Raw genomic sequence first — 26,336 nt, forward strand, 5'->3', positions numbered from 1 at the left:
GCTTCCCTTTGTAAAAGGATATTTTGCCTTTTCCCCCAAGCCTAGCAGCAGCGGCATGTGCTACTTTCAACAAATGATCCTGAAAGGCTGCTTTGCTTTTAGAAAGGAATATGAAGGGACGAGACAAGGCCGAACTGGCTTGTCCTCAGCACTGCTTTGTAGTGAAAACCTGCCCTCTAATTTCACGGAGATGGTGCAGTTGAACCTCCTCCAGTCATCCTCCACAGAGCAGTCCCACTGCCAGGGCTGGAGGATTTTGCTTTGCATGTCCAGAGCCAGGTGCAGCATCAAACTCAATACATTATTCAGCTACGAGATTTCACTGCCCATTTGGCAGTTTGCTAAGGTACAAAGGTTATTCAGCACACATTATTGCTTAGGAATCACTTGCCTATTCATAGCACATCATTTACACTTTCTGGAGTATTTTAGCAAGGTTGTTCTAGACACAGTAGGTATTATTGTAATAAAACATTCAAAACTTATTGAAAAGTCACCAGTTCTTATTTTTGCAGGGTGAAGGGTGAATTTCAGGATAGGATGAAGCAGATGTCTACCTTTTGATCCCTTGTAGTGGTCTCAAAGAAAAAGTGAATAACCATTCTTTAAATATGATGTCAAACTCTCTCCAGCAACAAAGACATCCCTTCTGCATCAAAGGCATTTCTGAGGATTTTGCATGATATGCCCATCTATGCCTTTTCTATACCTACCTCTTCTCCTCAGAGATCCTTTTGCCCATCTCATACATTCATTTTGCAGCCACATCACACAATCCACACCAAATTCGGTGTCTGAACCTGTGCCTCAACCACATTATAGTCAAGAGAAAGGCTCTTCCTCTCTCCCAAACCAAGGGATATTGATAGTTTCCATCAAGCTAAACTTGTTTAAGTAGAAATTATAGATATAAAGCGACAAATAAAAAGCCCAGAAAGAAAAACACATCATTGTGAGGTGTGCAGATGAGCCCTAAACTGATAAAAGCTGCTGTTGTAGAGGTTATGGGTTCTTTTTACAAAGGAGAAAGTAAAATCTACACAATCCTACCAAAAAAGTTCCTCCTGTGAAATCTTAAGTCTTTTCATGTATACTGTCATCTCTGTATAGGCTTCTCTGCCCCTTGGTGTACAGGCTTACTGCTCCCTCGAATGCCACCAGAGCACCCCATGTTTCCAATGAAGAAGGAATTCTACCACCAGCAAACTCTTTCTAGATATGAAACCTTTTCAAGTGCCTGATGGCCAAAGCTTTTCCTTTGGAGCTGATTTGAGGGAGAACAACTTCTGCCACACACAGCCTGAATTTTTCAACTTTGTTTAAACTAAATTGGGACCATCACCACAACACTACCATAGCATCTTTCAGAAACAGGGAAGGGAACAGAGAAGAGAAAAGAATCCTTCCCCCTTTCCCAAATGCACCATCCATCCATCCGACAGGACTCCTCTCTGTTGACATCTCTTGGGGACACGTTATGTGAGTGCTTTTAATCATTTGCCTCTTGGCTGATGTACTATAGTGTTTGCTTGGGAAGAGCAGGTAAGGAAGCATGGGAGTAAACTTACATGGTTTGTGGTAATTCTTAGTATGTTGGGTTTACTGAGGGGTTTTGTTTGTTTGTTTTAATGAGTCTCTGTGAGCTCTGATGCAAGTCTTCCTCCACAGAAAGCCCAAACTTTCCATTGCACAGAGGCACCAGACCACCACCCAGGACTGAATGCCATGCGCGGCTATTCCCAGTTGGCGATGCCAGAAACCTCACCCAAAGCCACTGGGCAGGTGAGTGGTGAAGCCAGAATCGGACCCAGGAGCTCCAGCCCAGATTGCAGCACAGTTCCTCCTCTGCTCAACCTTTTCAAACAAACCACTACGCTCACAAGAAACCTCATCCCAAGCCCTGGGCAGCTATATATGGCAGGAGGAGAAGGGAAAAGAGAAATAACAATAGTGACAGGAGACAACTACGGTTTCTAAATTTTCATCATCTGCATGCTGTACTTCCTAACAAGGCACCTCCATAAAAAAGAGAGCCTATGTAACAATGCTGAGGATTAAACCCTAGTCAAATCTGAAAAAGAAAAGCTTATTCAGAAACTCTGACTTACTCCTTGGGGATTAATGACACTTAAAAGCAGAACAAACCGTCACAGTACAATAAACAACTCTAAGGAGAAATCAGCACATAATAGTGATTTATTTCTCCTACAGAAAACAGAAAAATTGAACTATTATGGATGAATCAAATAAAAAATACCATTTTTGGCTACAACAAACCTTTCATTTCAAATTAAACTAGAAACTAAATGTTGCTTTCCAATTTGGGATACCTTAAAACCTTTCTAATAAAAGCAAAGGTTAGTTTCATAAGGGGGCTTAAGAGACAATTTCACAACCACTGTGGAAGCTGCCCTGGGTCTGCACCACTGATCTCTGTCCTGGCCAACTCTCTTCCCTGGCTGTGACAAATTCTTGTAGAGGTGCAGTGAGCTGGGGTGGGTGCTGCAGCCTGGGGTACCACCTCGCTCCCCACTGCCCAGGCTTCTCCCAAGCCCATGGTCACCTCCATGTGGGCCTGCATGTTGTTCTTGCAAAAGCAGTAAGTACACGGATTGATTTGTATCACTGATAATAATTACAATTTAACTAATTAAGACTAATTAAAACAGGGTTTCCTGTGCTATCTACAGTTTGGTTTGCATGTGTGCTTTTTTAAGCTATTTTCCCAAAGGAAATTCTTATTGGTTAGAAGAAATGGGTGCTGTCTTAGGTGATCAGGAGAATACGTTATTCAGTAGCTAAACGCAATAAGCAATTACACAGATTAAACATACTCTTATTCAGAATTTTAATGTTTACATTAACTTAGGCAAAAGTGAATGATGTACATTTTGCATTTCACAGATTTTTTTTCTGGGTTTGATTTGTCACACTGTGTAGTGATGTATGTTTGAATTTTAATCACAGTGTACCGTGTACACAAATAAACTTACATAACTCCCTAAGTGCCATCTGAAAATTAGCTTTAAAAATATTAATGATCAAGGATAAAATATCATCTGCCATCACGTTGAACTGATAGACTTTAAGCTTGGTCTCCTCCACAGCTCTAGAGCTAGCAGACCTTGTTGATTTCATTTTTATTCACAATTAGAACACCAGAGGGGAAAACCCCCAAACTCTACGATTATTCTACTCCGTTTCCAAATTCTGAATTCACATTACGTAGGTGATGCAGGTGAACTAACAGGAATGAATGCAACCCTCTCCTCACTTCTGCAGGAACAGGCAACCCTGGTGTAACACTTAAACACGAACTACTACTTGCTACATTCATAGCAAGACTTCAAGGAGAAAGTGCGTCTCTCACGTCTTCCAGCTTTTCCAAACAGTGTTCAGAATAATGATCAGGTAATCAGATCCATTGAAAGCAGAAAGTAATCTAATAATGGCTTTCTCTGCCTACCATTCTGCCAGCACCTGTTTTTCCTGCTGTGTTTCACATTTCAAACCTTTATTTATTTATTTATTAAAAAATAAGAGAGTACCATTTGCTTAAAGTCCTCATTTTAACCAAGCCTGCTGAGTATGCCATTAATAAAGTCCCACTAACAGAGACACCAGGATACATACAAATAATTACAAACACACTATTCAAGTTGAATTTTAATTCCCAGTTAACTCCATTACCTTCTCTATTTGTTTCACATTTAACTGCGTTCTTTAACTGTCTGCTCATTTTTTCATCCAATTAAAAAAAATCCTGAGAATCAAGCATCTTGATTTTTGTTTCTTAACTCAGACAAGACTAGACTGGCAATATCCTCCCATCTAAGCCTTCTTTGCTGGCTCACAAGACACCATTCTTGCAGCAATACACTCGATGGATGTGCAAGGCGGTTCAGCCACAACTCCCGCCTGGAAGAGCTCTAACGGGTCCTCCATTAGGACTTGCAGATGGAGTTTCACTCTCACCACCAGAAGGCGAATGCCCAGCCAGAGCATGCAGTCCAGGAACGAGACCTGCCAAAGGGCTGCACCTGGGTCTTGTGCTTCTCAAGCTCTTCCTAACTCCACGTGCAGCCCAGCCTCGCAGGATCACCCCTGCAGTGCCATCCCAACTTCTACACAACTGCCTGGTGCCAGCACAGAGCTGCTATACATGTGTGCCACAGAAGCTCACCTGCCTCTTCCAAGTTTTCCACCAGCCTTTTGGAAAACCAAAGGCAGCATTTGCTTCCTGGAATATCTATGTATCAAGGAGGTAAAATTGTTCTTGAGTTACTCCAGCCGAGCAACTGGCATGTTTGCAGGTCTGCTCCCTGCAGCAGGAGGCAGTAGGGAGAAGATCAGGAAAAGGGAGATGGGGAAAGATGCAGCAAGAGGGGCAGGGCAGATTGCTGAGAGACAGAAAAGAAGGGGACATTTCTTGTGAAAAGAAAACAAGTTGGATTTTTTTGTTTTTGTGTTAATCTAGTTGTCCTGGGTCAAATTCAGCGGAGGCTGGCCAGCTTCCATTAGCTAAGCAGCCAGCCCACTGCATATTCCGCTTGGGGATCGCTGTCCCGTTTCTAGAGGCCTTAAAGACACCTGCTAGAGCTCTCTGCTACCACAGCCAAACATTGCATATAACTACAAATATGTTTTGTTTATTTAAATGAAACTCTTAACAGACTGTAGGGCTTGTGGACTGATGTCAACAGCACTGAATCTGTTTACCCCAGGTGCAACGAAAGCAAGAGCGCTTCCCTCCCTCAGCACGTGGCAGGGCGCTAGCAGCAGAGGGGAAAACCACAGGAGGAGAGAGGGTAGGTCTGAAGGATCATAAAGGTCAGGAAGGAGAGATTTCAACCTACCTGCCCCAGCTCCTTGCTATCCCAGAGGATGAGTTCCCACGTTCACTCCTGAACCTTAGATAAAATGCTGCTGCTTGGCATTAAGATCTTGCTAAGTGATACATTTTTAGGAGATTTTCCACTGCAGGAGTCTCCTTCTGGACCATGTTCCAGTATTTCTACTGCTCCCTAGCCCTGCACTCCAGCCATGCTGGATGGCTGGTCACAGACCAGCTGCAACTGTGGGATCCTAAGCTGCAAGGAGCCCTGCAACACAGCTCTGTAGGCATGTGGGATGCGGCACAGCTGCAGGGAAGTGTGAAACGGGTGTCCAAAGCATGAGTCACAGGCTCCTTGTGCACGCTGCACACCAGGGAGATGGGCAAGTCCTGTTTCTTCTTCTCTTTAACCATTGCACTCACTCACTGCTGTTTGGAGCTAGCTACTTCTTCCATACTTAGGCAGCACACCTTGCTCTGAGATAACCATGCTGCCAGGCAGATGATGTGTTTGGGAGGAAAGGGAAGGAGCAAGAAGTCTCATCTTGCAAAGAAGATTATGTGAATTTAACTCATTCCTGCAACATGAACATTTGGAGAGAAACACAAGTCCAGAAACCCCAAGTCTGGTGTTTTTTAGACAAAAAGCCAAGGACATCCTGGGAGCAAGGTGCCACGGCTGACAATCACAACCAGCGTTCCAGGAAGAAAGAACAGAAGCTGTGTGAGCGTGTCCTCACAACACCAAATATAACCCACATGGGACTCTAAAACATGTTAGAGCAGGAGTATGAATAGATGTTTAAATAGACTGTTATCATCTAGTACATCTCACAAATCTAATCAGAAGTAACTAATACTACAAAAAGTCTCTTGCAACGGCATCAGATGTAGCATTTAATAGTCAATTTGCAAAGGCTATCAGTTTCTTTCTCCCTTTCTGGATCTGTTTAGTTGACGCTTCCCATCAGATCCTGCTTCTGTCCTGGTCCGTATTTCCTTCAGTTTGCGACACGCCAACACCTCTGTCTCCTGTTTCCCCTTTTCTTTCACCTACCACAGCAACAAAATCTCCAGGGTGTTTCTTTACTCACAGTGTTGGACTGTGGCAGATGCACATCTCTGAAGGTAAATACAAAATACCACCAAGTCTCCGGGTAGGCAAGTGTCCTTACCCGACCCCTACCACCTCACCTCATTACTCCAGTGAGCTTCACCAACCAGCCTTCGGGGCTGCATAAACCTCAGACTGGATTCACGGAGCAGGACCCCAAGTTAACAAAACTGTCCAACAGAAAAATGACTTTGTACATTAGCTAAATTCAGCTGATAAAGCACTGAAGATGTGTTTAAGCCCTAAGCTATCACAAAGCTTTGAAGTACATGCTTTGAATTGAAGCATGCACTCAAGTTCTCTGTTAAACTGGGGTCCATGTCCTGATTTAAATCCAACTCTTCTCACCTAGCACTGAGCTCAGGGAGGCTAACTGATCAGCTGGAGAGCAAGACCCGTAGGATTTGCAAAATAAGGATCAGATCCCCTACCTCCCAAGGACAAAGGGGTTAAACTCATTAGTGTAAGATGTGCTCAAATACAAGTATAATGGAGGCAGTGTGAAATTTTGAAAATTAACAGTAAACAGTCTGGCAAGTTAAGAAATTTTTATCTAAAATGCTGCTGTGCCTCATGAGGACGTTTGCAGGCAGAACACGGTAGTAGTAGTAACAGTTACTTTTAAGCAGGAAGATGCACAGGTAACGCCAGACACATTTAAATGTGTGTACAGTTAAGGACTTGCTACAAAGCCTGCTGAAGCCAACGGATCTGAAAACAGTCATAGAACCCCAAATTTAGGTACCTTGTAAAAAAAAAGAAATTCTGGATGCATTTTTGATCCATAACTGAAATCAGCTAAAGGGAACTGGTTTTCCTAATTGTATTTATCTGGAGAACCTTTTTGATTTAAACACTTGCATCGCTGTAACAATGTTATCTAATTTTGGCAGAGTAGAATAGACTGACTAAAATTAGGTTTGCAAACATGCACAGAGAGACACAAAGCTTCACATGACTCATTTACTTCACTAACTAAGAGCCTCCCTGATAGACTAATGGAGGAATCTTCAACAAAGATAGTAATTTTCTCAATAAAGGCAGAAGATTTAAAGTGACCATGTTATGAGCAATAAGAAAATACTGCATTTGCCCTGAGGTAGCACATTAATTTTCAAGGTATCTAGCAATAGAAAACCTCTTATCTGGAAAAAGTACATTTATATATTTTCCTGGAAAGGTAGTTAAATCTGAATGGAAGTGTTACAGCCTATATATCATCACCTCCTGCCACAGGTGGGCTTTGCTGGGAAGTCATAGTATAAAGCCGTGTGACATGTAAATATACAAGCAACTTTGTCCAGGCAGGGCAGTCCAAAAGAAAGAAACCTAAGTAGAAGCTGCTTCCTAAAGAAGAGTGTCTCAACCTTAGTAGGTTTACAACCCAGGAGTCTCATTATCCCCATTTTGCAGACAGTGAATCTGTTTTATCCAAAGTCACCCCAGTGCTAACACAAACCTAGGAAGAAATCCCAGGTCTTCCCAGCCGCTGCTCCCAACCCACTCACCACATTCCACCATCTCCTTTCCGAAACCCATCGCGACTCTAGGTCTCTATAACAGGGGTGGGAATCAGAATAAATCCAACAATGTTCTGCACGAAAATGCTGAAGTTGATGAGATCAGCACTTTCAACCTTAGTTTTTCAAACTCAGAGAAGAGCTCCTACATGTCACACATACCTCATGCTCTCCAAAGGCTGAGCCAAGACACAACACTGCTAGAACAAGGCTCTTCTTATCAGTGCCTCTGAGACCATGCAAGCAGGCAGCAAGATTACAATAATCTGCGAGGCAGGGGGGCTCTCTGTGATAGCTTTTCCTATGACGCAGCACTCCACTCTGACAAGCAGGGCATACAATTGTTGCAATTTTGCTGCTATGAGAGCCCATGCTCAACTCCTAGGAACACGAAGTACTGGCAAGATGTGCAGATGTGGCACTCAGGGACACGGTTTAGTGGAGGACTTGGCGGTGCTAGGTTTATGGTTTGATTCAATGATCTTAAAGGTCTTTTCTAACGTAAATGATTCTATAATTCTATACATTCTAGAAAATTTGACCAGTTAATCAAAACAACACTGGGTGACAGACATCGCTGTAGGAAAGACAAATTGTTTCACAGACAAGGATGGTAGAAGGACAAGCATTGTGCCCCTCCTGCAAACAAGAAGCGTGCCTTCAAGTTCTGTGCATACAACTCAAGATTTATCCTGGCACTAATAAAGCCGTGATCATGCCAATGCGGACCCTAAGTTCAGCTTAGCTGACTGATATCAGTCCAGATGTGTTTCATAGTCTCTGCATAACCCCACGCTGCTGGGGTGCATCAGGCAACAGTCTACTGATAGCCACCACCTCCCTACTGACAGCTGCAGAAGGTGTTACTAGCACTTCTGAAGTCAAGGACAGATAGCTGACAGGCAGGGAAGGCAGGCAGAGTGACAGCCCGGGGGCTAAAGGAGATGAACTGACAGCTGGCAGGGCTGAGGGAGGGATAAAAAATGATCCACACCAAGGGAGGAAGCCTTGGAAGCTGAGACAGGAGGCTGGGGAAGAAGATGGAGGGGTTTCCTACTTTCAAAAGGATTTGGAAGTCCTAGACTAAACTTTTCATGCCACTTAGCTACCTACCTTCTATTTCTGGCTAGACCAATTACAGTAATGGCTTCAAATGGGGCAGCCTGAAGAGGGAATGGGAAAATCCCCACGATTGTTTTGTACTATATTCCCGCAGATACCACTGCTCTAGCGCCCCTGGTCCTCCCTTCTCCCACAGGCTCCTGGATGCCTTCTGTGAGGAAGCCTCACCTCAGGAACAAGGCAATGCAAAACTGCCCTGGTCTCTGAACTGTCAGGGCAGGCTATAAAGAGCTCCTGATGCTGGAGGCTGCACAAGAGGACAGGCCTATATAAAGCAGGTTTGTTGTGATAAGAAGGAAAGTTACTATTTAACTGGTTTAATTGGTGTAACTGGAGACACCATGCCTCTTTTTCTTGCTACAGGAATATGAAATAGTTACATCTCATTTTCTCTCCCACCTTACACCCAGAAACATAATGGCACCAACATTTCACTTCCTGGGAATAACTCCATTTGCTCTGCAAGCAAAAACTCAAGAAACTTTGTATTTTTTAAAATGAAAACTGAGATTAGACTTGACATTTAGAAGCTTCCACAACTGGCAGGCCCTAGGGCTGGGGACTTTGCAGTCCTGAGAGGGTAACCGTGCAAGTTCAAAGAAATGAAGTGCAAGGAAACTGCATAAGTCGACCTCCTCTTCTGCAGCAGGGAGAGAAAGCCCAATGCTTCCATGCTTCGCTGGGCAGGCATACGTCAAAATGAGTAAAATATTACAGTTGAGAGCCCAGTCTTCACAAGGAAACTCACTGAGGCAGCTGGTCTCCATCCCAGCTTAAGAATTAACTCTGCTGGCCCCTGTAGAGGAGCAGGATCCTGACACAAGCACGTTACCTTCAGCTTTATTTCCTTCTATGACTTCACAACCCTTCTTCTGTCTGCAGATGAATAAAACCTCTTTGCATAGCCGCTGCCATTTCATTTGCAGGCTTAGGCAGCAATCTCGCAGCGGGGAACTGAGTCCAGTAATCCGGTGAATGCATCTTTTCTTTCTTTAAGGAAGTGCAACACAGCATTTTCTGCTAGCAAGAAGGCTCAGTTGTTCAGCAGCTTTTGAACACATGCTTCCAGAAGAAAAATATCTGCCACTATAATTAAAGGTAGGGTGCTTCACTAAGTATTTCTTTTGTCAGCCATTCATTTTTAAATGAGAATTTGTTGCTACATTATGCCATTTTAATATTGGATTGCCTTCAACCCGAACATCTGTGTACTTAACCAGCTGCTTTAAACAACTGCCTTCTTTAAAACTAAGTCAAATTAAAACTAAGCAAATTATGAGTTTTATTATAGCCAAATTTCACTGTGAAGTTCATTCCCTCCAATGCCATAGTTGGCAAAATGAGAACTATCAATTCATTTCCAAATGAAACAAAAAACCAAAAAGCAAACCGCTCTTCCTAAAGAGACAGCCACCAGTGCCTTATTACTTTGATAAAGATGTTAGCACAGTGGCATTAAAAATTATTTACATATTCATCTGCTTAATATTTGGTAAGACAGTTGGAATCATGCCCCAGTATACAGTCAAGTTCAGTCACTCTGCAACTAGCAAGAACAGGGAAAGAAGAGACCATCTCCTGGAACACGTAGGTAACTGTAGCCTTCACTTTAACACGGGCTTGGCTGGTTAACTATTGGCTTAGGATATTCACGTACACGTTTCAAAGCATGGCAGCACCCCTCTGCTGAGTGATGAGATGCAAAAGCTTAGTCAGGTGTAAGAAGGGATATGGGATTTCTTCTCCTGGAGCCCAACTTTTAAAACAAAAAGAAGTGATCCTAGTGAGAAGGGATTTAAAACATAAACTCGATGTAATGGGCCCATCTGCCCAAGTTTTCAGAAAGCTCCATGTTTAAGCTGTTTGCTTTCATTATTCCCTGTTATTTCACTGGTTAATGAATTATAAGACAGACTCAGTACAGGAATAAAGTAGCACTGCATGGAGAAGATCCCCAGCTAGTCAATACAAAATGCAACAATTTGAGACACTGACAAGATGATGTCAACAGGAGCATTGGGATTACTTTCTTGAAGGGAATTTCCTTCTAGTGCTTGGGAACTACTGCACCAGTGAAACTAGGCTGGTCTAGGATGACATTTAAAACTAAACACTGCAGAAAAACAAGCGGTTTCAGGCAAATATCAGCTATCACAGCTTCATTAATTAATTGATTCAAAGCATAAAGACAGCAACACCCAACTGAGATGACAAAAGTTACGGACTGTCAATGTAAATCACAGACCAGGAGAAGCTCAGCATACACTTTGACATACCCACTTTTATGTTTCAGTTGTTTACTACACCAGGAACCTCCTTAAATCCCCTGAAATCCTCTCCATGACTTCTCCAGCAGCCCATAGATGTAGGTAGATCATGAACAGGTAGGTAGATCATGAACAAGGTTATCCTCATAGTCTTCCTCATTTGGAAGTCCTTACCCAAGCACAGGTAGCTCTATGGACTTTAAAAAACATCTTTATTTTGGAAATCTTTGTGACACCACAGCACTGACATTTCAGTGATTTAGGTGCTCTTACATGTCCAAAATAGAGCCAAAGCATAAAAAACACTTGCAAACTACAAGGCGCATCATACAACTTAGCAGACAGGAAGGGCTTTCATAAATAGAATATGAATATATAAATAGAATTAGGAATACAAAGGGACCTGCGGTAGTGCTTTTGGTACCCCTGTAAAGGTAGTCTTTAGATGGCTGTGTAAGCATCACAGGCACTGCATTAGAAATACATTTCAATGAGAATTTAAAGTAAACTTAAAGAACAGAACATCCTGGGGGATGAGGTAAGCATCAGAGAAACAAAGACCAGAACTGCTAAACGTTGACTACAAGAGGGCATTAGGTGATCTTGTTTGAAGAGGTGCAATCAGAGCTGCGTGAAACATCCCAGGTAACACTGAAGCCATTCTGTATTTTTCTGCTTGTAGCCCAAGCACAAGCCAAGTTCTGTCTTGACCAACACCACATTTTACAAAGGAGCTTATTTACTCCATTTCCTCAAATAAAAAGATGCGCTCAAGCAATAAACTGAATTCAAAGCTGTGATCTCACCCAAGTCAATGAGACAGTACCTGGGTCATTCCCACATTTGTACTCTAAAACTGTAATTAAATTTAATGGACATTAGAAAACAGGGGCCATAAACTGGAGTAAAGATGATAAGAAAATGAAAGCGCCACATGCAAAACCCCATTATAAAAAAAGTAAACTGCTGTAAAACACAATTTGGGCCAGATGACATATGAGAGCCACTTATGCTGTCCTGAGTTCTGCTTCACCTCACCCAGTCCAGATAACCTCTAAATTTCAGTTCTTCATTTGGACTCCCTTAAAATCAGGAGAAATAAAAATGTTTCCAGAGCATGCTTCATCTACTCCTAAAGTAGGTGGCTAAAACAGGTCAGATGAATCACGTTAGCAGCAGTTTTTTCTCTCCATTGATTACACAAGGTGTCTACAGGGACCAGGTTGGATGTAGACACTGGAGGGAAATGAAGCCCATCTCAGACATCTGCACAACCGCATCCACAGCACTGCTTATCCTCTTATGGATGAAAGTGGGGCTAATTTCCACTGCAGAAAAAAGACAAAAGTAGAAGACAAGCAGCTTTCTGAAGAGTGATCTTGAATCTGAATTCCCAACAGGGCAAGGTATTTCCGTTTCAAACATCTGAATTGAGACTACGGGTTGAAAGAGGCTGAGTCATGATTCCTATTCCCAGCACTACATCTAATTTGGAATCTGACCTTTGACATGTCATTTAACCTCACTTTTCCTACTAACTGTAAAGTAGGAATAATTATTACCATTCTGCAAGAACACTGAGTCTTAATTGATAAACATCTTTAAAGCGTTCCGGGATTCCAGTGCCCTTCATCAAAACAGGGATACTATTAACTATTATATGAACACTATCATGATTACCATTACAAAGACAGCATTTATCTGATATTTATCTCTAAAACAGCTGAAATTAATTTGCAAATGCTTTTTTTGCACTGGTGTTGCAGTGGTATTGACATGCCTATTTCTTTGGGATTTCTATCTTCTGATTTGACACTTTGCAAGTTTACCGCCATGTTCCATTTTTTTGTTGCTTGTTAAAATCACGTACTAATGAAAAAAAATCATTCTTTGTTCTCTGTCTAAATATGATTATATATAAATAGATCTCTATATACATAAAAGCCCACACATTCCATATCAATATTAGCAGACAAATAGATTTGAATTTCGGTAATGTAAACAAATCTTCAGTCTTTTGCCAAATCTAATGGGCAGATATGAATAACTCCTGTCTAGAAGCCACGCTTGAATCACTGTATGCAGCGACTTGGGCTAGAAATCAAAACAAAGTGTCACTGTCTCCATCCTCTGTTCTTACAACCCTGGCAAGGAGAGCCCAATGAAAGTGCTCACGTAATACAAACGCTTTCATTTTAATCTGAAAATGGCTTCCATTTACAGCACAATGTAGAAATGCAGAGACAAAAATATATAGACATATAAGTATGTACATGTATATATACACACATACAGTCATGTTTCAGAGGGAGGGCATCCTTGGACCAGAGAGACCCATGACAGCAGGGAGCCAGGACCTCTCTCATCAGCACCACTCAGGATTTGGGACACCTTGTACCATTTCTCTGGCTTTAACACATGGGTGAGTAACCTCCCTTTTCTTTGGCATTTGTGGATGAAAACATCTCTGCTCATTTTATTGTCACATAGTACCTCTTCACTGGGAAAGGCCATGGGACTGATCCTGCACACACCCCAGCACCTTGCGCAGAGCGAAGAGGAGGAGTTCCTGTGGCTCGCAGAAACCCTGGGCATCCCATCGAGGTGGGCTGCTGGCTGTACATTGCCAAGCTGAGGAGAAGGTGACAGCAAGGAAAACTTTTGGAGGTGCACCAGTGCCAAGGCAGACTACTGCAGCCACACTCATGGCAAGAAAGATACACATTGCCGTGAAAGCAACCTGCTGACAGCAACAGGGACCAATTTCAGCCCCGTTACCAGTTATGAGGCACGGATTTCCTCCTGCCCCCACAAAGCTGTGATCACATCACTGCTCTGCTGCCCCTGTTTGTTTAAGCAGAGTCCCCCCTGCCCCCCGAGAGCAGGACTGTGCTCAGCGAGGAGCAGGAGCCCTGACAGCCCCCCGCCGCGGTGCTCGCAGCCTGAGGCACAGCACCCCGTGCCCACAGGCACGCATGTACCCGTTCTGGCAGCAGCCGCACTAAATCTCAGCATTAGAGACAAATCCTCAGTTCTCCTGCACAACTGTCACAGTCAGATTTGATCCCCTGTCGAGGTTACAGAGATTTTGGAGCAAAGACCAGAGCCTGCACACTGAGCACTGACTATGAAAAACCAGACGACTCCCCTGGCACATGTTCCCAGATGAAGGGCTTCCACTGATGCACATTTCTGGGGGTTCCAGCAAGCAGCAGCGTGAGGGGCTGAGATTCCAGCAAAGTCTGTGCACCTGCACCTCCTCGTCTGTCCACCAGCTCTGTCCCCACTTGCCTCAGCTTGCTTGAACATCAAAGTCAAACTCAAAGTGACAAGCAACACCTGTTTCCACAGCTATTTTCCACACCCAGCTACATTTAATCCTTGCTTCATTGCCTCCTTTAAAGTTTAATAATGGCTTCAGTGAGCAGTCTTAGTCAAGTTTCTGACTTTTTTATTTAATGCTTCCACGGCTGAGCTCAGACATCTGAAGGAATCTGTGTTTAAGTAATCTGCTCAACAGAGAAAGCCCTAGAAATATACTTTCTGCTCATCATCATCTTAAACCACAAGTGCAAAGCTGCAGTACGGTGTGTATTTTTCCACTGTAGCAACACAGTGGCAGGGTTTTGCTTCCCTTGCGTTGGATTTTCTCGACAGCTCCTCTACCAGATGGACTCAGTAAAGTATAAAACGGGATGTATGTCTCAAAATGCGTTCAAGTTTCTATTTGTGGTACCCATCAAAAGGCTCACATCATCCTTTTAGAGCACCAAGAAACAACTGAAAGTCCTGACTGAGTTCATAGATTAGTTGTTTTAATTTACTTACATGTAATTTACATGCATGAGATTTGCAGATGAAGATTTTAAAACCTCGGAGGTCCTGAGATACCACCAGAAACTTTGATTTATGGGGAAGTATGGGGAAAATGAAGCATGTACTTGGATCACAAAACACAGTGGGGAAACTGATTGGGGGAAAACCCCAAGAAGTAAAATGGTAGCAGGCTCTCCAACCTTGGTGGGACCCCAAATGTGGCAATCCCTGTGCATGGCAGCATGGCAGCAGCTGTGCGGCTCCTGCCTGCGCCCCCGAGCTGGGGCTGCCACCCTCAGCATCGCCTGGCCAGCCAGACTGACCTCAGATACTTCAGACGGAACAAATCCAAAAAGCAAAGCAAAACACATTCCAGACCTCAGAAACCAAACTGCACATCTACAGGGAAAACTGGTCCTTATCTGACCTCTTGCTCCCCCCTCACCCACGCAGGCAATGGCAACCAGCTGAAATCCCCAGTATTTGGCAACTGAGGCTACCCTGACGTAGACCCACAGTCACACAAGCGTGGCTGGAGCTCAGAAGGGACGTGGGAAGCTGCAGTGAGCTCACACCCACATCCAGTGCTTGTGCACTTGCAGGCATGGATGTGGTCCTTTCTGGGGGGAGAAAAGTGTACCTGAAAGGAGCGCAACTGCAGCAGGAGCTAAGGCAATGTCAAGCGCACTGCATCCCCCTCCGAACAACCCCTCCGTTCCCCAAGTCTCAGTGCTAGGGAATCACATCATATTTCAAGATTGATTTTCTCTTACTTCAGCCTTCAAAACTAGGATATTGTTACATCTTTGTCAGCAATGTCAGAGTTTTCCAAAACAAATCAGACATCTTTTCCATGTAAAACTACCAAGATACCTTCCTCGTGCTGCACCCCGTGAGTACTTCATTTTCACTTTCTTCTGTAATAGGAAGATTTCTTTCTCCTCCTTTTCACACTGCACTTCATAAATTGTTTAAATAAATGCCTATCTTGGTTTAATGAGCCTCTGCTGTCTGAGTTTTGAAAATACCATTAGTTATATTGAGTAGGTAAAAATTACTATAGGGGAGCTACTGACATGAATGCATTACCTATTATTAGCACCAATAACCTTGTCTAACAAGCCAGTAAGTCTTTGAAGTGTCATCCTCGAGCTTTGAAGGTGATCCTTTTCCAAAGGTGGTGGTGGGTTTTCCCCCACCCTGTGTATTACAAAGTACTTGGGATTCCTAAATCATTTGCTATTTCTCTTGCAACAGAACTGTTCCAACACCAGAACAGGATGAGTCCAGTTGTACCATACAGCACACCTACATTTGACTCAACAGACTGCCTGACTTGCTTTAAAGCACGGTGGAGCTTGGGCTGTATTCTCTGTTTTCAAAAGACATAGAGCTATGGTGCAGTTATCTGGCTTATCTGGGACATGCATTTATTTATGCCCAAGCCGTACTGTAACTGCATGTGACCTAAGGCACAGGCTCTAGACACGAACCTCTTTTTCTGGTGACAAGGTCATGAGCAAAATGCACTTCATTTGCTCTAACAGCATCCTTCTGGGTTACGAGTGATTTTTTTCTTGATTTTGTGCCTGTTGTGTGTGCTTCTGAAAAGGCTTTGACCACCACTGCCTACCTATACTACTCCGTCAACTGCAAACATTTACTGGTACATCTTATTGATGATGTAAAAATCACGCAGGAGATGTTGTAATTTGCCAGTTTTAGTGCGCTCTTGTGGAAGAAGTCTACATCTATTAGTCTTGTTTTCCCGCAACACGATGCAATGAAAAATCATGCATGTAAGAAAATAGCAGCTTCCACAATGTTAGGGTCAAAATGCCTGTTCCCTCCATTCTGCAATACACACAGATAAGTCCAGAATCACATTTAGCACTGAAAAACAAACATAAATTTTCAAATAATGCCAATATTCCACATCTATGTGAGCCTTTAAAGACAAAGGCCAATTTTCTACATAAATAGTGTCCAGCTGGTCCTCCTGCCTGGAATAATCAGAGCAGATACATGCCCTTGTGAAAATCTCATACATGTAAAATGATTTTTTCTTGATTTTTGAAATATGGTTCTTAGATCTCCCTTCCCCAATTAAAAGAAGAATGTGACTTTGATGTCAAATAATTTGCAATGGATTTCAAAAAGAGCCTTATATGTTACTGACATTTTAATGTGACTTTATAATAGCCCCTTGCCAAACAGCAGCAAAGCTGCGATAGCTGGGCAGAACAGCGTTAACTACATGAAATGCAGTTAGCATGAAATGACATCAAAAAGTGCTGTCTCATCAGAGCAAAGACAATCTGTGGAGACAAGGTTTGCAGGAATAGTTCTTTTATTAGACCAATTCTTACAGTCAGAAGAAAGGACAAGCTTTTTGATGCAAAACCCTCCTTCAGTTTGAAACAAAAGTTTCAATCACCTCTTTTCCTAAATTTTTATCTGTCTTTTTCTCCTTTTATTTCCTTCAAGCTTGTTTTTTCCCCCTCTTTCCTTCTCTCCCACAGACAAATTTAGTGAGTAATTAGTCTGAGGCTTTACACCATTGCTAGCAATTGAAACTTTAATGAAAAAAAAGCAGAATTTTTACTTCAGAGAATTATCCTTCTTCTGGGTGGCTTCAATATTTTCTTAATTTCTTTGTTTGTAACTTCCGTTTCAGATCTGCAAAGGGCTTGTGTAATCATAAGCTTGCCTGTTTTCGCCAATTAAAGAAGTTGGTTTAATAAAAGATATTCCCTCTCCCTTTGAACACTGCCTCATTTATATCCCTAGACCGTGACCGCTACAACAGCATTACAATCGCATGTTTTATGGAAATACATCAGCTTCCATAAAAGACAGCACAATCTCTCAGCCTAAGACACTTGCCTAGGATGTGGACAATCCAGATTATAAACCAACTCTGTGTGATTTTCAGAATGATTTTTCATCCCAAGCCATCCAGAATCAGGCACAGTAGAATTCTAATTTAAGTCTTCGTATCCTGAATCAACATGGGGACACCACGGTGCCCAGCTAATTCACGCCAAAACAGTCGTACTACAATGGAGAATATCAAAGCATGTATTTTCACCAGAGAACAGCTAGAAAATTTTTATTCTCATACAGTTTGAGATTCAGTCCCTCAACTCTACACCTGTGAAACACAATCACCCGTGAGCCCAGCCTAGCAATCACCTTTGCTGGACTGCTACCACCCAAACCTCACGGCACTTTGCAATATCAGCTCCACCTGTTACACACATCTCTGGCCTCGTAAAGTTTTCCTCTACATTCCTCTCACTCGGGTCACTTCCCTTCTTCTTCAGAGTTCAGTTTTGCTTTCATCGCACCTAGGTGGAAAGAAATGGGCTATTTCACAGACATCATTCTCCTTACCTTTCCCTGCTCCACCCTAGCTGCAATGAAGGAAAAACAAGTATCAGCTTTCTCTAACTGCTTTGGAAAAGTAATACTGCAAACACCCAACGGGCAAATTTTTCTTCTCATAACCTTACCTGAGCCACATTAGTCTCTAGCAGGAGGGGGCAATGGTTTCTAAAGGGCATGGACCCAGCAGTGCTATGCAGTCCAAAGCATGAAACTAACCCCATGTTGCCCCTGGGTGGCATGAAGAAGCTCTCCAGCTGCTGGTCAGTTAGTAATCTAAACTACAGATATCACCTTAAAGAGAAGAAACTAAACATTTTATTTTAATTCCCTGTAATCTTGTGAGCCAGCACAGCTGCATAATAATATGAAGAAATTTCAACATTCATTTTGGACGCTGATTTTTCAGCTGTCAGCTCCTTTTTTTTTTCCCCCTGTGTGTGTATATTAGCAAACCTTCAAGCAGCTTTGTATGAGCCACTTAAATCACGGGGGTTTCAACGTCATTTTGTGGGCAGCTGATCTGAAACACACAAGGTTGTATGATCCCAAGCTGTGAGAAGCAAATGGACACACCTTACCCAGAAAGTCTCCAAGGACGCAAGGCACCAGGCTTGCAAAAATCTTACAACTAAAGGAGGGTTTGAGATACAGCTCTGGGCACAGGCTTTTGTGTAGGAATGGCAGGGAGCAACTTTCCCTAGTTTCTGCCTGTCCTCACAGAAAATCTCAATTGGGGAGTGAAAGGCTTATTCCTTAAAAGCACAGTGAGGTCCTCAGCTGAAAAGTGCTTCTAGTAATGAAGCATCAGTGTCAGTGGGTTTTTCCCCATAAGCACCATATCTTCTCCACCTCTAGCTGATGAACATAAAGCTTATGAGGATGGAGTTTGAGCTGATGCTATGTGTAGTCAGGTTCTCCTAGCAGCAGATTTGTGAGGTCCCACTCTCCCTCCTGTGCAAAGAGAGAGGCATGGGTCACCCTGTCCAGCTCTGTACCACTGATTCCTGCAGGAATCAAACCAGCTCACAGGAAAACAAGGTCAGTCAGGAGTCCAACCCAACTTATGTTAGAATAACTATTAAAAAATGTTTTCCCCTTCAAAGGCAATGATGACCTTCAAGGACTAAAATGTATCATAGGAAGAAGCCCCCATATCCTGTATCTACATTATGAAGAGCAGAAATAGTGAGACCAGCAGTTTGATCTGTTTGCCCTTGCTGCACAAGAAAAGGCAAGAGGGAAGATGGACATCCTTGCCATCATGTATCTGAAGTTAAGGGCAGGGACAGGGATAATCAGCATCTCTGGAAGACACCAGGATAGCGAAATCAAGCATCTGCCCCTAAGAAGCTGACACTGTAGGTAGAAAGCAGTGGGTGGGCAACAGCTGTTTTCCATGAAAATTCAGTTAAAGTGCTGCAAATCTTTATATACTTTACACTAAGGCTTAAAAGAAGCAGGCAGGACTGTGAATGACTTGCTCTAATGGATGCCCACAGGTGGATTTAAAAATTATCATAAATTCTGTTCTTTAAAGAAACCATCTGTACTCATGTGTTTGTTTGCATTTTAAAGATTGACATCAATTTCCATGTGTCTTGATAACTAGCTTCAGTTCTGAAAAGTGTGTCTGAATCCTCATTAAACAACAGCAGCCACTTCTTGTTTGTGAATATTACTACAAGGATGGTCAAAAGAAGAAGGGGGTGGGGGAAACATGTATAAGGGATGAGAGAGACAACAGTGGAATGCAAAAACAAGTTACCACGCCTAGAAGGCAAAGGGAAGAGAAAGGAAATTTCTTGGGTTTGCAAATGAATTACACCGCAGCAGATCTCAGGTAGCCTAACCAAGCCTCTAGCACCAGTGAGCCTGTTGCTCTGTAGGGTGTACAGCTGGACTGGAGAAAAGATGGGAACACTCCACACTTCCACAGACAGCCCCATGTTTCAGGCACTATATACACACCCCACAGACAATTTACATTGATTTTAATGTGACTGGAAATTACCTCCTAACATAGACACCAGAGCTCCTCTAATCCAGTGAATATCCTGAGATAAAACTCCTTTCATATTTATATCTGGAATAAGATTATACTTCCAGGCACCAGAATATTTTCCCCTTAAAATCTGGCCAAACCTAGCTTTGCCATCTCTAACAAAGAGTCTCTAGCTATTTGCCTCCTCAGGAGAAATATTACAACATAGCCACTCTGAGAATAGTTTCTGTTTACCTTCATTCCCAGCAATGGTATTCTCACATTACTTCCTCAGAAGTATTTCTCCCCTTCTCTTCAAATGTCTCTGTGCTAAACCACTGAAATATGTGGCAACTGCAGTGTCAGTTGTCACAGGGAAAAATATGTCAGCAAAAACATTTGATTCAATCTGCTGTTTAAGAAGCAACATTTCCTCAGGGTGTATGCCTTGTGTGGATAAATAACAACTGTCCAAAAATCGAGGATCTAAAATCAATCTCAAGTATCAAGGGGCAGATTTCAGCCAACTACCTTCAGCAAAAGGAGAACGCAAAACTAGTTCCTTTTTCTCCTGTTTTAATTTGGTGCAAGTTTGTTTCAGAACCAGCCCATAAAATTTAGCCTCTTGGTCACAAACTGAAGGGTGAATTCCTAACTGAAGAACGACACAAAGGGTATATTATGGATCTCACAGGAGCCTTAACTTGCCCCCCCCAGGTACACACATTTTCTCTTATGAGATGCATCGTATGGAATATTCACATTCGCAATGCAATGACTAGACTTGCCAATTCCTGCGTGTGTTCAAAAGCTTCTGCCTCAACAATGTATTTTTATTAAGTTTTGTGTTCAATTTCCCTGTATCCACATAAGGACAAAAAAGAGGAACACAGGCAGCTGGTTCACTGGTGGACGTCGCCCATTGAAGAGGAGGTGCTGAGCGGCGGAGGCTCGGCACGCCTGCAGCGTCACTTGTCCGCTGAAGATGAGCTGCCCACTTTAAGCTTTTAGGTTCACACATTTGTGGTTATTTATTAAGTACCTACAGGGTACTTTGAACATGACCACACAATTGGTGAGTTCAGCCATGCAGGTTAGAAGGTGCTGAGATCTGCAACTGATTATGGTATGCCAAAATCCCATCCTTGGGTTTTCTCCATCTCAAACTTGTTTGCTTCCTTTCATTTTAACAACTTTTGACTTCGACAACAATTACTCCCTGTTTTTTTCTCCCTCTTGTCAGAAAAGACTAACTGCGCTAGTTGGTGTGTTTTGCACTAGCTGCTCCATCTAACCTGGGAGGTCAGAGCTTGAAAGAACAATTTGTTTCACTTCTCCATAGCGCTGCAATCCCATTACTCTCTCCACAAAAGCTACACTCTTGCAGCAACTGAAATAGTCCTTTGGCAATTCTCCTGATGCTTCTTGCTCATCAATATGATCATATTTCTTATAGAAAAGAACAGCAATCTTCTGTTGTTTTTAAAGAACAATTTGTGATGCAAGCAAATCCCTTGTGCCTCACCTACAGCTTCCTAAAGTTGCTTGGTTATTCAAACTGCAGTTGCACTTCTGAAAATTAGGGTTATTCCAAAGGCCTCCTCCTTAGGAATTTTCATCAGGAAAAGCCACAGGAGACAAACTTGCATCCCTTTGGAGTACCAGCCTTTTGTCCCTTCCATAAATCATCTTGCTATTTCTTTGGGGGAGGGGGAAGGAAAAGCCACCTGCCTTCAACTTTTAATATTATGTCCACCTTTACAAAATGATCGTGCTCGCCCTTTATACTGTTCTTTAATAATAAATGTGCCAACTACTCTGGAGGTACCGTGATGCGGTGAGTGCTTCAGCCTAAGTCAGAGCAGGAGTTTGATGGGCACATCCCATCAGAGTTCATTTTTGCAGAATCATATTCAAACCAGAATTCTCAAATTTGGGGTATTCAGCCTTTTGTTTGGCAGCAGTGAAAGGAGAGGTTTAGGTATCAGAATTCCTGGGTGCTGGTCCAGGTCCACAGCTAATCTCAACGATGAAATGCTTATAGGCAAGGTAAACTCAATGTCTGCATTTGTTCAAAGACCCAGGGGATGAGCTAGTCCCAGGAGGCACTGCCTGGCTGCTGCTGCTGCTGCTTTGGGGATCTGCAGGTGAGCGGCTCCACATGCGTCACAGTACCCCAACGCTTCACGTTCATTTTGACCTTTGCTTTCTATTCATCCGTGGGTTTTGTTTCCTCTGTTCATAGCCAGGTTATTTTGAGACGCTCATTTTCCTTCCTGTAGCATTTTCAGTTTTGCTTGGTGGATGGGGGAATAGAAGATGCAGTTAAAAATACTGCGATGCCACGGTGGGCGGCGTAGCAGAAATAGACAGACACTAGCTCACTGCAAAGAATACCAAGTAATATCCCAGAAAGATAAAGGCATGGCAACAAAAGAAGAGAAAATGCATTTGTGTTCTGCTGCTAGGGAGCTAAATCTGGACTGAAGATACCAAATGAGGAGTACCATTCGTGGCCAAGCGTGCCATCCTCCTGTTGGCTTCACATGCAAAGTCACCTTACAACAGCACCGTCAGCAGGAGCTCATAAAGACGTGGCTGATGAACAACATTACCTCCAGTTATAAACAAAATGTATGTGAGCTTTGGGGGTTTATGAAGATGGTGCAGAAAATCGGTAAGAAAATGGACCCAACTGGTGTTACATAGAAACCAGCAGCCTGTATAAACCGAGGAGAGGCTTAGCTCCTCTAACCCTCGCTTGAAAAGCAAGCTCAGTTTTCCCAAGAGGAAGATAAACCAAGCTTGGCCGATACAAGTACCTATGCGATTATGTGATGGATGTACACCCTATTTTTTCTGAGGCTTAAGTCTCTGTTCATCCAGCCAGTGACCACAGGGTTAATACTTCATCCCAAAGGGCTTTACAAATAAGCGTTCCACAAACAGCACACCGGGGTCATTTATAGCCCTTAAGTGAGACACTCCTGCAGAGCAGTCCGGCGGCTGCTTAACACTTCATAAAAACACCCCGGCATCATTTTGCTGGGGAAGTGAAGAAGGTGCATCAAACTGAAACTGCCAGGGAACTCGGGCAGCCAGACTACAGCGACGTCTCTTGGCATTGGGCCAGGGTGCCACAGCCCCCACTGCCCAGCCGGGGAGTCCTGCAGGTCTTTAAGACCTTGCATGGAGGCAGAAAGAAAAAGGCAGAAGAGCGCAGACAAACGCTGTGCACACGGGTCTGCATGAGCAGCACCGGTGGGGTCACCACTTCTCCAGCTACCTGGGTACTCAAGCCCTGTAAGTGCAGTGAAAGATGGAAACAGCCACGCTTCTGTAGCATGCACATGAGCACCCACTTCAGGTCAAAGTCAAGATGAGAGATGAGTGCAAGCTTACGTTTTATGCACATGGAAAATGGCACCTCTAAAGAGTGTGGGGTCACCAGGGACCAGGGGCCATTAGTCCAGAGGAGAGTGCCATCTACTGCTTCATCAACTTCGCTTCCAGGAGCCCCCGGGAGCAAGACTTCCACCCTGCTGCTCAACTAGATCTTTTTTTTTGTCTTTATATTGCAAGATATGTTTTGATCCCATCAAAATGTAATATAGCCACAGGCACAAGAATAATCATACCATAAAAAAAAAAAATCAGCATGCAGATACAACCTTAAAAAAACACCACGGAAATGTCTAATAAAATAAATGCCATTTAAACGCCGCTATACAGAAACCACAGCCAGTGCAGAAGATTTAAAAGAAAACGTCTGGAGGTCTTCACATCAAATGTTAACACTATTTTCAAACCAAGCCTAAGAGAGGATGACAAGTAATTTAATAAGCCTAATGGGAGCGTAATCAGCATTTGACCATTCTTGCCATAAAGGTAGGTGTCTTCCTGGACCAAGATGTCTAGGAAAGCCACTGAAAGACAGATAAGGCTTTTAAAACAGAATTTTTAAAACAGCTTTTTTCTTCTTGTGTAGATTTATTGAGAGTTTCACTCTATTAAGAATAGGACCCAACCAGCTGGGTGAAATACAAACAACTCTGTGGGTACAGTAAGTGGCACAGTAAGTTTGGGGACCATTTGCAGCTTATTTTACTGCCAGCCATCAGTAAAGTCAAGATTTCAAGCATCTCCTGAAAGCCCTATGACAACTGCAGTTACACAGCATTATCTTGTCTTCCAGCAAAATCTTTTCCCTCACACAGCATCGTACTGCATTTCACAACAGAAGTATGCATGGTCAGCCTGTATCTCCTCACCCCTTATGGCTGGAATCAGGGCGTCTGGGGGAGCAGGGGGTGTCCTGTACCTGCTTTTACTGCTTTTGACACCGCTCCCTTACACACAGAACCGATCACCAAATCACGAAATAAGGGAAATTGCCAATATTGTAAATGCTTTAACAAAAGGCAGAAAGAATGTTAGTAATATTTCATCTGAGGTTACAAAGTTTAATTTGAAAATATTTGGTACAGAATGCTCGTTCATATACAAAGAGAATCCATCCTCTCTTCTAGTTACACACTTGGTCAAACAATCTCTGGTTTTGAATTAAAAAGGAAAGGGTATTTTTAAGGTATATTATATTAACGATATACAGACAACCATGTCATGAGATGATCCCTAATGCTATAACAACGTCACCATTTTATCTGGACAGTTTTATAACAGGAGTTCTAAGAGCTGAACACATTAAGCAAACCAAATTTTTCAAAAAAGTGAGAAACCCCCTACCCCACAACTACTGACCAGAATTTTTTCAAGTCCAATACTGTTTTATTGCAGATAAAATAATTAGCTCAGTGAGGACAGAAATGCTGTTTCACATCTTCAAAAATGTATTACGGTTTTAAGAGACCTCAATACTTGCATAAGGATGGAGTTATATTGGGGGTGGGGATGGAGGAGGAGAGGGGGCAGAGGCAATACTGAGCAGAACCAATATCAAATAAAAGGTGCTAATTTTATACCCTTAACAATCACAGTTGCTCAAATGTTTGCAAACAACAAACCAACCCCCAAAAAACTTCACCATATTGTTATTTTAAACGTAGTTCATAAGGAATTCTGCAGCTACAAGACTATGAAAAAAACATGTATATTCTGCAGCAGCATAAAATATGATCCTATACACAATCCAAGCATCAATTTTCTCTATCACAATCAGTATTCTATCTCGAAGGAGCATCTGTCAGATTCTCCAGAACTAAAAATAGCAAAGACCCTTTTAAACAGAACAGTTTCTGGTTTATATTTATAACTACACTGTACTCGCTGCTCCTGGCTGTTCGGCGATGAAATTTGTGCAAGATATAATCAATTACCCAGCTTTGCACTTCATCATGCAGTTAGCTACCGTTACCTGCATCTTACCCTTCAAGCACTTCTCCCCATGCATAGGGTTGAGGTTTTAAAAAGCAATAAATATTTGCACATTGAAGAACTAACTGTAGAGCTGACTGACATTACACAGCAAAAACCTTGTGAGAACAAAAACCAAGCACACTGATGTATAAAACAGAGAGCCTACCTGAATTCTTCAAATGCATACATGGCCTAGTAACTACAAAAATGCTCTGAAATTTAAAATAATCTTCTTAACGTGCAGGAGGACCATTTAGTTTGTCAAACTGCAGCAAAATGCATAATGATGAGACAGTATATTTGAAATATTCTGAAGAGAAAGGGTATGCAGATACTGGCCTGCAGCCTACAGCTCAGCCAGCTGCTGACAAGCAGCAGCTAACAGGGAAAGGCGATAGAGTACCATGTGATCATTCCTGCAAGTCTGATTAATGCAGTATACTCCAAGAATACAAGGCTGATATCTTTATTATTCAAGCCAAATAAGTCAAATACTGTACACGACAGGCTCCACAGCTAAATTATCATTCACATGCCACATCAAAATCAGCAAACGCAAGCAGAGGATACTAAAAACTAAGTATATGTCATAACCGAAGAGATTAATTAGGCCCATTCAAGCTGGTTTTCTTACCTTGTAGTGATATTTTAGTCTGTTTTTATTCATATAAACCATCAGTGATGGAACAAAAGACTGCAGCCACAAACCTCCCCTTCCATGAACGCCAGAACATTTAAAGTAGTTTATCTGCTAGAAATCATTTCCTCTGTAGTCTATCCCCAACCACTTTAACTCCTTCAGCCCTGAATTCGTTGCCATAAATCCTATTTGTGGTGCCATGTGGGCTTTTTAGGGTTTACAGGGTTAACACCAAGAAATCGCAGCAGTGCAACTGAATGAAGCGGGATAAGAGCC

General features: G+C 42.7%; 1 protein-coding gene across 2 annotated transcripts in view; it reads right to left on the reverse strand.

Annotated features, from left to right (window-relative positions):
• The window catches only part of EVL (Enah/Vasp-like), a 131,917-nt gene extending 106,212 nt beyond the window's left edge, over positions 1–25,705 (reverse strand). The window contains exon 1 of one of the 2 annotated variants that reach the window (XM_037394065.1): positions 25,587–25,705. In XM_037394065.1, coding sequence (XP_037249962.1) covers positions 25,587–25,609 — 23 coding nt within the window. In that variant the 5' untranslated portion in view covers positions 25,610–25,705. The remainder of the gene's footprint in view (positions 1–25,586) is intronic. The other variant, XM_037394062.1, reaches the window with a different exon arrangement.
• Positions 25,706–26,336: the final 631 nt, after the last annotated feature.

The sequence above is a fragment of the Falco rusticolus genome, chromosome 7 (assembly GCF_015220075.1).
Source record: "Falco rusticolus isolate bFalRus1 chromosome 7, bFalRus1.pri, whole genome shotgun sequence".
Lineage (NCBI taxonomy): Eukaryota > Metazoa > Chordata > Aves > Falconiformes > Falconidae > Falco > Falco rusticolus.